This window comes from Hetaerina americana, unplaced genomic scaffold, assembly GCF_022747635.1.
Source record: "Hetaerina americana unplaced genomic scaffold, ioHetAmer1.1.p SCAF_1, whole genome shotgun sequence".
NCBI lineage: Eukaryota > Metazoa > Arthropoda > Insecta > Odonata > Calopterygidae > Hetaerina > Hetaerina americana.
The window spans coordinates 62,217,160-62,236,123 of record NW_027286069.1 but is presented as its reverse complement, the minus strand read 5'-3'; the positions used below and the strand labels follow the sequence as shown (position 1 = coordinate 62,236,123).

The following is an 18,964-nucleotide window of genomic DNA, read 5'->3' as shown; positions in this document are numbered from 1 at the left end:
CTCCTTTGAAAATTGGTGTTACATATACCTCATTCCAAGCATTTGGCAGGGCATTATTGTTTATGGTAAAATTGAATAAATGATAAATATAATTTGAAAATAAACTACCGCGCAATTAAGCTAATCAATTAAAATACCATCCGGCCATTTTGATTTATTTACCCCATTGTCCTAATTTTTGTTCATAAATTTCTGCGCTTGCCGTTTTAATACTTTTAGTATTTAATATGTTTTCGCCTTCTTGCCGACGATGAGAGACATCTACTGAAGCATTTTCGTTTACCATCCCCTTAAATAGAATTGCATACCAATTGTTAAATGCATTAGCCTTTTCTTTATCGTCTACGATTAGTGTTCCATCATCTTTCTTTTTAGCTCTTGTTTTTTTCCTGTCGTTTTCCTCCTCCACAGGTACTTAGAAAATGTATTTCCATTATATTTCGAGATTATGTTCTGTAGGAAAGTTTCTTTGGCTATTTTCTTTTCTCTATTTTATTTACGAACTAATATTTTGTAATTTATGAGTCATTCCGAGCGTTCATTCCGTTTTTTATGAACCACCCTTAGTTTTCTCTTCAAGGACCTGATTTTGCGGTTGTAGAACTCTGAGTCAATATTTTCTTTATGAATTTTTTTCGGAACAAAGTTATTTAATCCCTCCTCCATTATCTCTTTAAATATCTTCCAGATTTCTTCTACATTCTGCCCAGTACTTACCCATTCCCAATACTTCTCCCTTAAAAAGGTCTGGAACCCTTCCCTATCACCGCGTTTATATTGCCATACTGTCGAATAACTCGTTATAGAACTTACTTAAGATATCTGAGGCAAAAATTAATCACAAGGAAACTGAATCAAGTAGATTCTCTAGATGTGTGAGGGTTTAATTAATTGTATGGGTAGAATGGCATAAATTGGTCAGATGTAACAGTTTGCGTGCACAGGCTGTTTTTTGGCTAGAATAAGAGAAGTGGTGAGGACGTTAGAAGACGAGCAGCGTCAGCGAGTTTTGTATTTTGAAAAATAAGGAAATACATGGGCTAGACTCGTGGGAAGGTTCTTAAGGACAAGTTTGGCCGAGATTTTTTAAATAGGGCGCGGTGTGAAGCGATCAGAATGAATTATTTCTTACGAATATAACCGTTGCCTAATAGTCGGCCGACATCGACTCTTTTTTGACTAGTTTCATTATACGCAGACATTATTTTCGATCTGACCTCTTGGTTACGAAACGCATATTTCCTTCACTATATTACCTAGCCTAAATTACCTATGTATTCTCCACTGCTGTATTCTCCGCTGCTCCAGAAATGGGTGTCATAATTGCCATATTTATCTAGGCAGCATGGGGTATACTATATTTCTCAATTCAAGCCTGATAGGGAGCTGATTCCCAACTATTATACATGATTAGAAACGTTCATGTTCGTACGTTCGAGTGGTCAATGTACATATTTTTCTTCTGGATTTTTAGTTTCTCAACCAACTAATAACTCTTACAAGGCTACCACACGGACGTGTAATAGAGACCTTAATCTTCCTTTTATATATTATCGACATACGTTTCCGTGTAAGCCTCAACATTAATTTCCATTATCTCAATAGTTTCAGCCTCAACTTTGTGGAAGTTCATTTTAATAAATGAAAAAGAAACACTTTGTTCCAATCCACCACTTTATTTCAGGTACGACTAGTTTCGACGCTACGGCGTCGAAACTAGTCGTACCTGAGGATGACGCCGTAGCGTCGAAACTAGTCGTACCTGAAATAAAGTGGTGGATTGGAACAAAGTGTTTCTTTTTCATTTATTAATTTCCATTATTATTTACGTAAATAATAAACTGACAGATGAAGATAGATTGATAGTGATATATTACTCCATACAAGTAGATAGTGATATCGCTCCAGCAATTCAAACAATACTTAAGATTTATATAAATAATGGTGATTATTAATAAGTCTTAAAATACGAGGGTAATTTGAAAATTTCTCTGAATGGAATAGAAATAATCGACGTACCTCAGTGAAACATTTTTTCCAATGAAGTCTCCCTGTACACTAATGCACTTGGTCCAGCGATATTCCCACGTGTTGATCCCATCTCGAAAATTAGATTGCTTTGGTCCAGTAAAATATTTTTAGTTCTTTGTTTAAAGAGGATCTTCGTCCACCGAGGAGAATTTTGAGTTTGGGGAAGAGATGGGAATCTGATGAAGCCAAATCAGACGACAAAGGCAGGTGTGGCAGCAATCAGTATCTTAGTTCACGTATTTTACTATGGCAACGGTACTTGTGTGTTGGCGTGCATTTTCTTGATGAAAGATGACTTTCTTCCTTGCTAAACCTGGCAATTTTTCTTGTATATTTTGCTGTAGGTGGTCCAGGAGATTAGCGTCTTATTAACCACAGAAAAGATTATCTATAAGCAGCATCCCTTTCGCATTCTAAGAACCGTCACATATTCGGCCCACCGTTTTCCCTTTGCTTTCTTTGGCGGTGGTGAATGGTGGCGATGTTTTCACTGTTTGACTGCGGTTTTGTCTCAATGGTATAGTAGTGCACCCAAGTTTCATCTGTGATCACAAACCGGCGCAGAAAATCTTGTTGGTTGGTCTTAAATCGGGTCAAATATTTTTCTGAAATTTCCATTCTGATGCGTTTCTGATTCTACGTCAAGAGTTGTGGCACCCATCTAGTAGATAATTTTCTCATATCCAATTCCACTATTAAAATGTTATATGCCCGTTCAGATGACATCCCCACAGCTTCAGCGATTTCCTTCACTTTCAGTCAGCTATCCTCCATTTTACGCACTTTTGCAATAATTTCTGGGGTAGTGGCGCATTTTGGCCAAAAACTACGCGAATCAACATCTAAGCCGCCACGAGCAAACTTAAGTAAGTTTGTCCCCTTGGCAAAAATTGAATATGAAGGAGTAGAGTCCCCCAGAGTATTCTGAAATTCGGCATGAATTCCCTTTGCTTTCATACCTTGCTTTACGAAGTATTTAATCACTGCTCGGATCTCAATATTTTTCATCTTCACAAATCACTACAGGGAACAACAATAGAGAGACGTCCGTACTACAGATCTCTTCTCAGATCACTGACGCGTCACGTATTTACTCATAAAGGATTACCTATTACTACGCGGGAAACCCGTTTCGCTAGCGCTGACAGCTGGTGATGATTCCTAGATCCCTTAATACTACCCTCGTATATTAGTGAATGCAATTTAATGTAAAAGGAAGTAGATATGCGAAATTAAGCGCAAAGATATCGGTTTAGAATGAATTATATTTAAAGTTACTCGGAATAATTCAAGTACTCTTAATTTGCTGCTTCTTAATTCTAAACATTAGTAGGGGTACACGTGAGGGGAGCATGCGAGTCAACGTGCGCAGAGTAAACTTATGACCATTAGTGATTAAAGAATAGATTGATCATCATTTAAAATGTGTCGTGGTAGTGAATGGTATATAAATTGGAGTTTTGGCGAAAGAAGATATAATAGGCTTCCGATAAGTCCGATTTTTCTTTATTTAACGGTTAATTAGTTGAATTAGGTTATTGCAGTCCTGAGGTAATTTGGTCTCAGACTTGGGAGCCTTAGGGATCAAAGTATACGTATAGCTGTTAACGGCGTGGTTACTCAGCAAGATAACGTTTCAAAGAGCATTATTATTAATTTCTAAAGTGGGTACTCAAATAATAAATTGTAGTTATCACAGGAGTTGAATGATAGCTGAAGACATTCGAACTAGCAAAGATCACCCTGACATTAGTGACTCAATGATAGTGGAATCATAAATGGTCAAGTTTTTAGTTATAGCTAAAATAATGTAATATGATATTAGGTGACAAATATAGTCTGTCAATGCCTAAGACCAATACTAAATCTCCAAGACCGAAAGCATTATCAACGCGAGTACTGCATAATGGGACTTAGAAATTATTCACTTTCTAGAAAATATTCGGTGCAATGGATTAACGATTCGCTGCAGTTCTAAGATTAAATTTTTACTCCATTCTATTCTATATGTCTACATCAGAGGTAGAATTAAGCCAGACTGGAAACTAGCCCTAATTTTCCCATCGACAGAAACAGGTATGATCCCGGAAGCTACAGATCGGTATAAACTGTATCTATATCCTAGTAAATGGATAAGAACATAATCGTGAATAATTTAAAGTGATTTATAGGAAAATGTTAGTAGTTTTTCTTGCAATCGGCGTACACATTTTACAAAGTAGTGAATATTGTTAAAAGCAACTGGGTGTTTCGGAAATGATAAAATTGAGGGAAATGAACAGCAGTTAAAGAGGCATTTTAGTGTTTTACAAATCATTTTGAGTTAGGTGAATACATGTATTTCTGATAGACAAATTGTAACCATGTGTAGTCAACGTTAAAATAGTTAACAAGGTTTGCGATATTCTTTTTGAACACAACACACATGCACCGGGATTAATTCATAATTTGTGAATTTATCCTCTGTCGTTCCCTAAGGAAGAGTGATTAGTATTCTTTTATTCATTATTTACGTAACTGATAGAAAAAATCAACATAGTTTAGCCAGCGTAGGTGGTATCTACCAACATATCCAGCTAAAATGCAAGCTGTTTGAATTTTTGGGCACGAAAACCTTGCGGGAAGCCATATGTGACCAACTAAATAGGGATCGGCCCCCCTGCCACTTACTCGGAACGGATGGATTTCATTAGTGAGGGGTGAGCTCGACTTCCGCCAATCAGATTCCGTCAAACTCCTGTGGTAGTTTGGCTTAGATAATCTGTGCTAAGTATAATCGCACAGGGTATAGGTATAACGCACTCCTCTTCATCTCGAGGATGAAATTTGTTATGCCATCTTTTGGCAAATAGGAAGAATGAGAAAACTACAATGGGATTGCGTAAAGGTGCGCGAGAATTACCATTATGCGTACCGAGTGGTCTTGGGTCAGTTATATTCACATTACGCACTAATTAGCGCACTTCCCTTTAAAGAGCTTTTGGATGATCTCCACGGAACCCAGCCTACCCTATCTATTAATGGTGTCGGCTCTGAAGGAAATGAATGTTACTTCCTCTGACTTATATCTAAATACGATATTGAACTGCTAAGAAGATTCTGTCAAGAATAATTTACCGAATAATGGAGACTAAACGGCAATATATATGCATATTTCCGTTTATAGAGGGTATGTATAGAAAAATACACACATATTTATATTTTTTTAAGGTAATCTACCGGTTAAGGTAGGTTTTCGGATGGACACAACTACCAAACAAATATTTTATTACTCCTAACAAAACACAAAATCCATCATCCTACTCTATATCTATATATATATATATATATATATATATATATATATATATATATATATATATATATATATATACACACACACGTATGTATATATATGTATACATGTGTATGTATATATATATATGTATATATACATATATATATATATATATATATATGTACACACACACACACACATGTAGGGAAATTGTAAATGGGAACATGGTACCACAGGAAATGAGTGGATAGAGTAGCCAATGAAAAAGTACTTCGAAGAGCGGATGAAGAGAGGGGCCCATGGAGGACGCCTACCAGTAAAGGGAATATGGTTAGGTATTTCCTGAGGCTTGATGGTTTACTGAAGACAATAAGTAAAGGAAATATGGAGGGCAAAATTAGAGAAATGCCAAGTTTAAACGACGCGTAGCAAGTATTGGAAAATGTTGCTGCCGGGAGCTATGAAGGAATGAAGATATTTAAATAGAAAAAGATAAGTTATAGAGAGCTGCAGCATACCAAACCTCAGATTGATAACCAGTAATGATGACAAAATAAATATGAAAATCGATATTTGTTTATTATTTTCATGCTATATTTTTTATCAATTTTCGAATTTTTTTGTGGAATATTGTATAAACTAAGTACCGTTAGCACTGTCATGCTTCGTATAGGTACTGTCTTGGATCAGCTTAGGCTAACGCCTTATGCATCCATGCTTATGTGGTTAACGTCATTTAAGATATTGAATATTTTCCTCACCCCTGGCATCACTACCCTTTCGATGTCTGAAAATATATCCTCCCAGGGCTCTGGTTCGAAAGGCGCGGAATCTGGAACAAGGCGCCTCAGGTAGCCAGGTTTTACGTCTGGGAACACCCTTCGGTCGCGTACGTTTTCCAGGTAGTCTGCAATCCAGTCCACCATTTCCTTCCCTGAAAAGTTAAAAAGCCCCCGTGTCCATTACAATTTAACTTCAATCTCATTTTTATCAGCGGTGTATTTATGGCGTCATAAATGTTGTCTTATTAACTTTTATGTGATACTTAACACATTAGAGCATGGAGCCAGTTGCAAATGGACCGGAAAATACATAAATAGTGATGAAGTGCCTTTTTCCTGGTCCCTTTGCAACTACGTATTATAAAACTAGGTATTGAGCTTTATGAATTTATATTATGCCATTTATGTTTCACACTTTTACGGTAATCACTGGAGGGGGGCGAAGTTTTGAAATCCTTCATTTCTTTCAATAAATTAACATTCTCAAATTCCTTAATTTTTAGAAATGTCGGCCAAATTCCACATCATAACAGTCTTTGTGTAAATCACATGCCGAGTGGAAGTATTTTGTTATTTTGATTGCAAACCCGTTTACCGTGGGTAAGACGCCCAAGAATGATCAATTTAATTTTTGAAACATGATGATTTGGCTAGGATTTTTAATTTAATGTATGGGATATTTTTCGTAAAAATGAAACTTTTTCTTTTCCTTGCTCTCGGATATAGTAACACGTATATTTCTCTTCTTTTTGGTGGCTTTCTTTAGTCGAATAATCCTACAAGGCATAAGGTATTCTGTATCTGTATACCCTATTGAGACCGAAATTTCTTGAGAAATCGAGCAAAGTACGTAAATAAAATTGATCAACTTGCTATTATATAGCTTCTCGGTTTTTAAAACTTTTGAAAATTTATGAATAAATTTATAATGGCATTAATACGATCTGTGCATTGTGAAAATATGTGTGTGGAGAAAAAGTTTCAGTGAACACCGTAATGCAGCTAAACTGCATGTATTATCATAAGTGCCCTTTATAACCGAATGAAAAATTGACAACTGTGAATGAGGGAGTTCAACCATACCCTGCAGATTCGATGAATTTTACTTTGATGATTAACAAAAATGCCGGAAGAACCTAGAATCTTAATACTTAACCAAACCACAATAATCAACGCGAAGGTTTGTTTGATAGGTTTCAGCAGAGCTAATCTATCACTAAACCCTAAATGGCGGGTGAAATTCACACATCAGAGAAGGGGGACCAGTTTCTTTCCCTGAGCCGCCTGTGGTTTCTTTGGAAAATTTGATACCCGAAAAACCGCACAGCTTGGTTCAAGCTGTGGGTGCCAAAGGTGTCACCCGGGATCGAATCTTGTCAGCAGCCCGGCAGTTTACTCAATCAACTACCACACCCTAAACACTAGTTTGTAAAACGATAAATATTTTTTTTGTCGTAATGACATCAAGGCTAGCCTCTTAATTGTGTGCGACATTCGAATACTGTCTTAATCGTGTTGCATAAATTATACGAATTATTCTAACTAGTCTAGTATGCCTTGTAATGTACGACATTTCAGAAATGGACGAACCCAAAAAACTAATTCCTAATGGCTTGGCATTCATGAGCATATCGATTCTCAAGTAGAGCTTCAAATAAATACAGTTTGTTTTAGAATGAATCATGCTTCAGAGCATTGCGCTCTCTTCGTCCTTCCCGGCGTCTAAATTGTCTATTCTTTTCCTTATCTTGATCTCGCTTTACTGACACTCTCCTTCTATCACGGCCTTCAACATCGCATAATTTCTCCGGTTTTCCCACCTTTTCGAATTTCTCCCAGCACGTTCTTCATTTCTCTTCCATGTTATTCTCGCTTCCTTCTCGTCTATTAATTTTTTATCTTCATCGTCTCAAAAGACTTCAATCTACGCTTATTTTCTTTCCTCAAATGTCAAGTTTTGGACAACGGCACGCTCCATGTAACCTTCATTGATTTATTCTTTACGCCGTTACCTTTTAACTGGTACTAACGCTAATTCATTGCTAATCCAGATATCTGGACTACTTTGGCCCATTCGTCTAAATTAATGCCTGATTAGTTGTTTTCGGTGCTTTAAGTAAATCTCTTGGACTTTGCTGTGTACATTTACCTTTATTTTTTTAATTGTGAATCATAAATATCTCTTTTTATTACAGCCCTTCATTTCAGTTCTCTTTCTTTGACTGATTTTGTGATATTTTAAGCTCGGTATCGCCCTCTGTCAATATAGCCCAGCGATATTTTAGCTCAAGCACTCGATATTTGCTCTCGCAAATTTTCTTTATAGACCTCAAACTCTTGAGTCCCATGATTTAGATCTCCGGTGATCTTAGCCCTATGAGTTAGTACATCGTGGGGCGATATACCGATTGTTGCCTTCTATGAGAATGCCTCTAAACAGAACCAGATTATTGCATGTGAAACTGACCTAGAGGAAAATAGGGATTGTAGCGAATTATAGATTCCGTATTTTGAGTACTGCAAAAGAAAATGTAGAGCACATAATAATAAAACCTATATGATTTCCGTGCGTCATTTAATGAGAAAGACGTCTTTGTTATGCGATTCTCTGCTGTCTATGTACTTTCTTTTATTTATATATAAATATAGGATGTATTACCGAGATATGTTTGTACTTTGAATAAAAAGTTAAGTATTGTATGTGATTAAATCGAGCCCAAGTTACAAATATAAATAAGTTTTCGCTAAATAAAATGGCTATTCTAATATGATAAAAAGGTACGTGTTTCTATGATTATCTTATTTTGTCATCGGCAATCTTTGGATCTCTTCGAGATTCTTCCAGAGAGGAGATATTGTTTTTGGCCGTAAGTTCAGTTCAGTGGCTTATTTATTATGACAATGGTGTACATTCGATTCCAGATTGGTGATTTGAATATCGCTCAAGGGTATTCTGATGCCTATCGATGTTCATGATGAGCACTGCAGGATCTACATGTGTCTTCCGGAGTGGAGAACAATGAAACATCGCCCTATTGCCACCATTCGTTTACAATAGCGTAACGATTTCTCTTCCTAGTTTCCTCGAATCGTCCTTCTAGTTAATCACATTTTTATTGGTTGATAATGCCCTCGACCATTGCCTACCACAAAAACTATTGCTACCTACCGGGGTCTCACTCTTTTGTATTCCCTAATGAATTAGCTTCAGGTTTATTTTAAAGCAAAATATTAAAGTTATGGTGCATTAGTGCGATTAAATACATTTATTTTGGTGTTAGATTACTAGAAATTTAACGCAAAGGAAAGATGGAAATAAACAGGAGTATTGGAGTATTATGAACCTAAAATATTAACACGTCAGTCGATTACCCTTCTCTCTATCACTCAAAAATGCAAAAATTTTAATATAAAATTTCGTTTCCTTTCTTATGCTTCCCTTTTGTCTCCACTCACTCGCTTTTTCTTCGTGGAAGTCAGATAAACCATCGTCTCGTTCAAATCTCAGCGTCGCACGAGCTAAAAAGGAGGGGAAAAACAAAAGCTCAGCGTCGGATAGCAAATACTCGTGTGCGTTAACACATTTTTAACCCAAAGCCATTATCGAACTACATAATGGGGACGGAAAAGTTCTTTTTCTTTCGTCCCTTACTCCCACGAACCACTAACAGCTCTCATTCTTCTCGACCCTTCGCTCATCGCTTGGGGCGAAATACGGTTTCCCGTCGCCCAGGAAAAAGTCCTTTTCCCTCCCACCCTAAGGTCTCTCGTTTGCTGGAACTCGCGGCACGAGGCGTGTTGACCTGAGCCCTCCAACGCCTCCGTGGTCAATTCTTCCCAGATGCCTTTTCAGTTTGCGTGAGATTTTCCTCCCTCTCCGGGCTATCACCTGAGGTTTTGTCGTGGTAGGCGGCTGAGGAAGTCGATTTTTTCTAAGGGCCGGGTACGAAACGTCCCACACCCGCTGTTGAAACTGTGCTATTTTTTGTCACATTTCCTTTTCTTAATTTGGGCTGCCCGATGCATTTATGTATTCTACGTTTGATTTCGAAGAACATTTTTGACCTTTCTGGTTAGCGTTTACTTTCTCAATTCCCTTTTTCCTTAAGTGCTTATGTTTCCAGGAAAAATGAATCAAAATCAAGTGGTGTGAAATAGTTTGAGTTTTTGAGAAGGAGAATTGTTTCATTATTCTTGCATCTTGTTGTTATTTCCTAGATGCTAGTGTTGCTTTTCACTTATGTGCCGGTTGGCGAACAACGTTGAGTATTATTTACATTCCGAATACGAATGTTTACATAATATCTTATACGTATGTTAGATATAAGATATTATATTATATATTATTATTTTTATATAAAATAGAAAAATTCAAGAATAAAATTTTGTTAAACATCTTTTTCGAGAGTGGGTTAAGGGCATCAAGCCAAGGCATGAAAGGGCATGAGGCAATAGGTTATGACATTGGAGTACTTAAACAGCCCGTCTGATAAGGGAATTCTCAGAATGTCAGTAGAATGTTGTAAAAGTAGGCGTTAGATACAACCAAACAATTTTCACCCCCCCCCGTTCAATATACTCCGTCAGTCGCAAACGACACATCATTGTGTTTTATCAGGATAATGGGTTATCAATCCGAAGATTGGATTTTAACCACACTCCAAACCATCCTGTTACGTGCCAATCTATACGTTACGAGTACTTCATCGGCCCTTTCGCCATCGTCCTTTATCACCTGTTTATCGTAATTGTTACTTAGCGTTACCCCACGAGTCCTCGCCTCTACGGTTCCTTTAATGATGGCCTTTGATATGCTGTCGCGTCTCAGGATGAGTCCTGTTGGTTTCCCTCGTCTTCCTGTGTCTTCCTTTGACTTCTCTCTTTACCTTTTATTCTTTGAAGTATTTTTTTGTGATACGTACATGCTAAACATTTTTATTAGAGATACTGAATGAATCTATCCTGTGCAAGTTGTAATATATTATTTCGGTCGAACGTATGTGGCGATGAAGTCGAAAAGCGAAGAACTTTAACATCTATTTTCTTTGTTTTAGGTCGTCAAAATATTTATTGCATGAGAGCTAATACGATTTGCTTTCGTCCAATTTGCTTAGGTCTATCGTTCAGCCGATTTAGAAGCGTTCCTTCTTTCGCTTTGCGCCTCAAGTTCAACACCAAATTATTCTTGAAGAAATACATATTTTACCTTTCATAACAAAAGTTTGCTCTAGTAAGAATGGAGTCATTGAATCAAATAATATTTCACTTAACTGATAACTAACCGTATTTTTATTTATTCCAACACTATCAATCGACATGTATTTTATGAATTTTATGATTGATGGTGATGTTTACTACGCAGGTTATTAAACTGATAACGTTAGTTTAAATAATTGCAAAATGACGTTTCGCCAAATAAATGTAGTGGAATTACATGTGACATTTTTACATCTAGGAAATCTCGATTTGGGATTCCACTAGTACAAAATCATGGAGCATGTATGGCACCCCGTCTCTTCGGCTGCAATCAAGGCTCAGGTAAGTTGTTTATCCTCTTTTTGACAGTTTTTTTACAATTTCCGTCATGCTAAGAAATGATGATACGAGAAAAGTCATTTCACTGTCGATCACTTACACGGTGGATACAATTCACTTAGCGGCAATAATCCAAAGAGCGAGGGGAAAATTTCAAGCCCTTCGAATCATCTTCTCCTTAGCGCCTGATGCTTCCTAGTTTCCCAATCACATCTACTCGGATTTTTTCCCGATGTCATTGAGAAAATGGTGCCTTTTCGGGGGAAGGAGGTCGCAGGGACCTTTTTCCCCCGCTCACTGATCGATTCCCCCACCCTTCCGTGTCCCCCCTCTCTCTCTCACCTCGATCCGTTCTCTTCCTCGTGTACAGGACCCTTTACCCCTACCTCCTTCGCCCACCCCTCCTCCCGTTTTACCGTCCAACCAATTGCCACTAGCTCTCCTGTCCCATTTTACCCATCCTTTTTTTTATACGGAACTTGTCTTAAAACCCTGGATACGGAGCTACTTGATTTGTCTCCCACTGGCCAGCGCGGCGATGGGGTGTTTGCTGCTATCTTTCGGCAGACACCGACATTTCGCACTTATTTACTTCCGACTGACTTGACTCCCTCAAATCCCCTAAAACGATTTGGACCTCATCTCCCGCTCCCCATTCTTTACGTTTCCCTGCTCTTCCTCTCCTTTCCTTCCCTCCACGCCCACCCGCCTCCTCTGACCTTCGCACGGGGCGGACAATGTGAGGACTTTATCCTCCAATAACGTGTCTTCCTCGACACATTTTTTCTATAAACCCCGAGGCCCACGCACAAGAGATCAATTGGGGAGGCGTCTTGGAAAAAACCCCATTGTCTCCCTGCTTTTATTTTATTTTATTCAAAACCTTTCGCGCGGTCCCTTCGTACGACTCATTCCTATTAAAGAACATATATTCGCACCATACAGCTATGTTCTTTTTTATGCTTTTATTCCCCAGAGTAGAAAATCAGGCCACGATAGTGTCCGCCATTCTGAAGTAAGTCGATAGGGATAAGGGTTTGACTTTATAAGGATCAGTAAAAGTGATTGAATCGCACGGGTGCTATGCTATCCGAAGGGCTTGATTGGAAATCCCTATTGAAACGTATCTCGACGGCGTAGTCGGGGGCGTCATCAAGTCGTTCAAGGTTTTTTTTTACGAGGCGAACGAACGGAAGTGCGCCCTAAAGAAGCATGTGTTATCTTGGGAAGAAGCAGCAGGAATGTCGGTCGTTGAGGTTTTAGGAGGAATTGCTTACAGCGAACGGACTTAACATTAATTGGAGAGAGATTCTTTTGAAAGATTTCAAACAGTCGCTTCGAAAGTTCACTCTCAAAGCAAATGAACTCTTTTTTAGTATAAGTCTTATAGTTATACTAAAGTAAAACGAAATACTGAGGAACATAATGGAAGGAATAGCTGAGGAGATCGATACCGAGGCAAGTCAAAGCACTGAAGAGTAATGGAGAAATGAAAATCCCAGCGGAGAATTGAATAGAATGGGAGAGAATTGAATAAATAAAGAAGGAATGGCTCATAGCAGCCATGAGGCATTTCTTTCCACCGTACTTCTGTCTAAAAAGTAGCTAGAGGTTGACTAAGGTTGCTGATTTAAGCATGAGATATATGAAAATATTGGAAATGTCAAATATGCCGAAACTTTCCTTCTGTGATACTGAATTGGATTTGTTCTAATAATTGGACATTTATTGTTGACTTCTTTTTCTTTTGATACTTTTCCATGTTTTCTTGATTCTAAAAATTTAATATGTTTTACTTATGTGCTAATATTTTTTAGGAGTCCCCACGAGAGTAAATAATGATAATAATTGTTCCTTGATGATTGGTTGAGAATTGTATGACTTAACTTGTGATGTTAATAATAGAATTGATATCTAGGTTTTTCTGTCAATCGTTGTTTTACACCATGAACTTCTTCCATGATTATCATGACTTTAACTTATCTTAGTTTTACCCGGAGTATCAACTTAGGTCAGGAGAGCCGTATTTTACCATATGCTCAACGTATACAATAAAAACACTGGTGATTATAGACTCCCCTGTCTGACCCAGCTTCCTAGCACTGCCCATCCCGACTTTCCATCTGAAACACGCACCAGTCCGAGATTACAGGCTGCATATTTTTATTAGTGATCTCATTACTGCTGTGGCATCAGTCGTACCTCTCCCGTTCCTTGATCCAAACTGTGCTACCTCTTAAGTTATCATTTGCCGTCCTCTCTATCTTCTAATTGATGATCCTTAGTACTACTTTGACTGCGGGAGAAATCAAATTTGTCACCCAATAGTCTTTTCGGACGGTATGCCTTTTGGATGGAATCTAATGCTTATCTATTGTGATCTTCCATCGAAATTTCTCTTTTTTAAATACTAAGAATAAACGCGTAACAACCATTTCTCGCCTTCCTAAACCTTGAGTAGTTCCCCCAGGTTAATACCTTACCCCGCGATCTTCTTTGATTTCTATTACCATAATATCCTTTGTACCTCACAATCAAGTAAGCTTTGATTTATCAATCTCCGTCTACGTCATATTATTTGGTTTGCTAACAAAATCTGTTTGGTTGAAATGTTTTCTTTTGTTTCGTACGTTGATCTGATCCATTTATTCTCGCCATCGACATTTATGTATTATATGCATGAAGTATACATTAAGCTCTCTTTTCATCGCGTAAGACACGTACAATAATAAGTTGACGCGATGATAGATTTGAGCATTTTTTCCTCTGTGAGCGGGTTAGATTAGTCGGTGGTATTTTTTTGGAAATGGAAAGATTTCATGGAAAAATCATTTCATGAATTTATATACTAATAATTATCGGCCAAATTAGTTTTGATCTATGTGGCACCAATGAGATCCGCATCAGATTTATATCTGGAAATGAGTACTTCAATGTTTGTCTATAATTTTGTATTGATTATTATAGTTTTGAAATGATTAATTAGCGTAACACAACTTTCCGAAATTTCGGCATCGGGGATTTCCGGAGGCCGGAAAGCAAACCTCTATCGTATATCAGAGAACTTTTTCTGGTTCAACGAATTACCATATACATTTAAAAAATAATATTCTCTTATCTCCCACTATGACTTTTTAGTTCTGGGTCATAAATGTCTTACCTCTTCTTCTGTATTCATCGAAATCCATTGTGCGGTGAATTGCGGCTTGTCAATTCTCGAATCCCTTGACGAACTCAATCTGAAACGGGAAATAGAAATAAATCAGTCCATACAATATAAACTAAGAAATTAAAATTCCTCACAGCTCTTGATTTTTTGACAACGAAGAATAATGTACAGTCAACTAATACTATTGGTTTGTGCTTCACTGGCACGTCACCACCCATGTGACGCTGAAAAAATAAAATGGTGTAACGGTAAAAATTGATTGAATCATTATCCCCCACATTCAAAGAAGGGGGACACAATTCTTTCTCCTCTCCTACCTATGGTTTCCCTGATGAATCCAGCACGCACGAAGTCACATCTAGTTTAGGCTTAGCTGAGGGTGCCGCAAGGCATTAACCGGATTTAATACAAGGCACTCCGGTCGGCAGTGGAGCGCTCCAACCATTAGGTCTCAGCACTGCCGATTTGAGAGGAAACTGGAATTCTGGTATGAATAACTAAACATCCTCCTACTCTCCAGGACTAGATTTTTCCAAGCCTCGTGGATTTGGTTAAATTTCACTAATTTTTAGTGGCCTTATTCAGTCGATTGCCATCTGGTTGCATACCATTGCTAACGTTTCAACGGAAAATAATAAATTTATTTGATAAACAAAAAAGAATATTAGCTTCATGATTGAGAATGCTCATTCTGAGGCCAGTTCAATGTGTATGTATATAATTTATATATATTTGCAAGTAAACTTTGACAAAGGAAAATATAGCTAAGGAGAGCAGGCGGTGTTTTAATGCGTTTTACCAAAATTCCTCTCAGAATATCAGTGCTAAGGCCGAATGGCTGGAGCGCTCCACTGCGACCTTGTCTTGGGTTATATTCCGTTTAATGCCTTGGGCGTAGATAAGAGGCTTTTGAAATTGGGTGTGGAGAAGGATATGGGGAAGGCAAAGTTTTGTATTTTGCGTACAAAGGGAAACACTAGTGCGTATCATAGAGTGCAGTAAACACGCTATGCTTCTCATGAACCAATGAAATGCATGTGCTAGTAATAGCGTTTGACTTTATGTAACCATTTGGCTCCTGGTGAGAACCTCTATTTTCACATTGCGCCAGCAGAAGGGCGGCTTAAGATTCGGTTGAACCGGGAAGCTGCCCGGGGAACCAGCTCGATGTGAGGACGCTAAAATAAAGTCGTTTTTATTTCAATCTACCTAAAGTTAACTATTATTAAATGTTCACTAAATAATAGCTACCCTATAAAAACTGATGTAACCGAAGACAAAGCCAAAACTCGCAATTGATAGCCTATTGTAATCTGGGAGAGGGAAATATTGTTTGACCGTTGTAATTTAAAATCAACAGATGTCAAGCAGACAATTATTTCCAAACCTTAAGTAAACAGAAAATGAAGGGAAACACTTTTATATTTAAGTAACCAAAAGTATTTATCATATTTTAAAATAGAAGTTTTAAATTTTTCCGTTGCTAATCAATAATAAATTACTCAAATTATGAAAGATTCTAAATTTGACAATTAATGAAGGGCGCAGATGAAAAACATCGGAAAAACATATGCGCTAACATAATTTAGAATGTATTGAGTAAATTATTTGTCCTTTTGACCAAAATCTCAAGGCCACAATAATGATGTACAAAACAAGGGTTCTTCAAAACCCAGGTGCGTGGGTGTTAACATATCCACCACCCGCCTAGGCACTCGGGCCACCAATTTCATACCCAGATATGGACGCCTAATAAAACTCGTAGAGAGGGATTAGGGGAATTAAGCCCCGGTTTTTAACTTCGCCGTTTATTGTCCGAAGAGCTAGTGCGTAGTGATAATGTTGAACTACAGCCAGCGTGCCCAAATTGGTCCCATTTGGTCCCGACGGCCGTTTGCAGTTCAGCGCCCCTAATGAAATAATCCCGTGAAGTTACCTCGACTAATACTTCAGTGATTAAACCCCTCAATCTAATATTAATACCCATATAAATCGCTCCTCGAATTTCGCTGCGCCATTAGTTCTCCAGATTCGATCTGGGGGTTTTTGCTGTCGGTATGGACTTTACTAAGTTCAATATTTAAAAAGGAGTTCATAAATTTGAGCAGGTGGAAGTTTAATTATCGTGGAAGTGTTTTGGAGCAAAGCGGCAAATTGGTTGGGACAAAGAAAGACTAATTATGTTAGGCGTAGAAGCTTTTACATGGAAGCGGGAATTGATGACAGAGACGTCGAATAGGCATGTTAAAAAAAGGCTCTTTAAAAATTTTATGTGGAGCGCGGTTTTGTGCCGGGTGTTAAAATTATCGTTTTAACTAGACGGTAGACGTAGTTTTGAGGCTTTTGAACCTCAGTTCAAATAAATTATTGTGTATAAAGATATAAAGGTTTAATCGATTAATATCTACGTATTATAAGTGATTTGAAATTACTTGAAAATGCTTGTCACTTCAAATTTTGTCCATTCAATCTTTGTAGTTATTTTTGCACTTCGCAAACTCGCTACATTTCGTCTATCTACACATATGCGTTGTGTCATTCAAATGCTAATTATAGTCTGCTGTCAATGTTCTCAATCGGAGGTGCACAGCGTCGATAAGTACTCGTATATACAGCCATAGTAATACTATTGGAATTTATATCAAATTAACGTTCTCAGAAATAGACACACCTGAGGTTCTCTGGTCTAGTATATCTTTAGCAAACACCTACTAAGTCAAAATAAAGCAAACCTGCAATGGCTTCCTCAGGTAGAATTAGAATCCTTTTCAATATTCGTGTAAGCATATCCTCCTTGTTCGTTTTATTATCGTGCTAAATATGCTTTTTCATACACATGAATGCTATGTTAGTACATGTTGGTAATGATTTGAAATAAAATTTATTTAAAAAAATAGTATGCATCCCGTTAATTTACCACGCCCTGAAATCTGTAAGCTTCTTGAATCACAAACTCTTTTTTGCTTAATGTTATAGATGTTGTCATTACCACTAAGTTGTATGAGTTAATTTGGGTCCGAAATTTTGAGTATTCTGATGCTCTACACAATAATTGGAATTTATTTGAGGCATCACGTTCAGAATTTGTTTCCTTCACTTATTATCTCTTCTATTAATAATTATTGGCCGTCGTTAATCGACGGCCAAATTATTATAAGGTAATCTACCGGTTAAGGTAGGTTTTGGATGGACACAACTGCCAAATAAATATTTTGTGACTCCTAACAAAACACAATCCAGCAACCTACTTTACATCAGGTCCCTCTTCATCTCTGAGTACTTCATTCCTCCCTTTTTCCCGTCCCACAGCCCTATCTTGTTCCTTCCCTTTCCATGTTTGCCTAACATTCTCCCCTCCATCACAGTCTTCAACATCCCACTGCCGGTCAACGCCCCCTTCATCCACTTTTCCTGCCTCCATAGGATTTCTCCCAACAAACCCCTCTCTTCGCCCACCATACCAAGTACTTCCTCATTTGTTTTCTTCTCTGTCCATTTCACCTTCTCCATTCTTCTCCACACCCACATTTCAAAAGCCTCCAGTCTACGTCTATCCTCCTGCTTCAATGACCACGTTTTCGCACCGTACATAGCTACGCCCCATATCAAAGTTTTTACGAGTATTTTCTTAATATCCTTAATCAACGTTCCTGTCATCAACTCCCTCCTCCTTGTGAAAGCCTCTTTGCTAGCGCAATTCTTCTCCTTACGTCCCTGCTAATTTGGCCGTGTTGGTCCAAAAAACTTCCGAGATACGTAAACTGTTCTATCTGCTCTAGTTTTTGCCCTCCTATTTTAAAGTTTAGCTTAGCCTTTTTCTTTCTAGAAAATCGAATAACCTTTGTTTTATTAATATTGATTCTCATCCCATACCTGTCGCACTGAATTTCCAATTCACTCAGCAATGCTTGCAACCCCTTGGTTGACTGACAAACTAAAGCTTGGTCATCAGCAAACCTAACTGATTTTACGAATTCCCCCCGCGGCCAAATATAACATTTATTTCGTGCCGTGCAAGTTCATTATAATTAAAATTCACTGGATCATAAAATCTCATCTGGCCAGTTTTTGATAAATTATTTCCATTCCTGAGTATTTTTCGCAAGGTATTTAACAAGAAATAGTCCTTAATGAAGAGTTTTTTGCAGTTTTTATATGTTAAACTCTTAA

At 37.8% G+C, this 18,964-nt stretch overlaps 1 protein-coding gene across 2 annotated transcripts in view; it reads right to left on the bottom strand.

The window, feature by feature from the left end:
* The window catches only part of Hdc (histidine decarboxylase), a 70,425-nt gene that overhangs the window by 34,447 nt on the left and 17,014 nt on the right, over nucleotides 1-18,964 (bottom strand). For both annotated transcript variants that reach the window (XM_071590495.1, XM_071590485.1), the window contains exons 2-3: nucleotides 14,786-14,864; nucleotides 6,070-6,242 (exon numbers count right to left, since the gene is read on the bottom strand). In XM_071590495.1, the coding sequence (XP_071446596.1) occupies nucleotides 6,070-6,242; nucleotides 14,786-14,813 (201 nt within the window). In that variant the 5' untranslated portion in view covers nucleotides 14,814-14,864. The remainder of the gene's footprint in view (nucleotides 1-6,069; nucleotides 6,243-14,785; nucleotides 14,865-18,964) is intronic.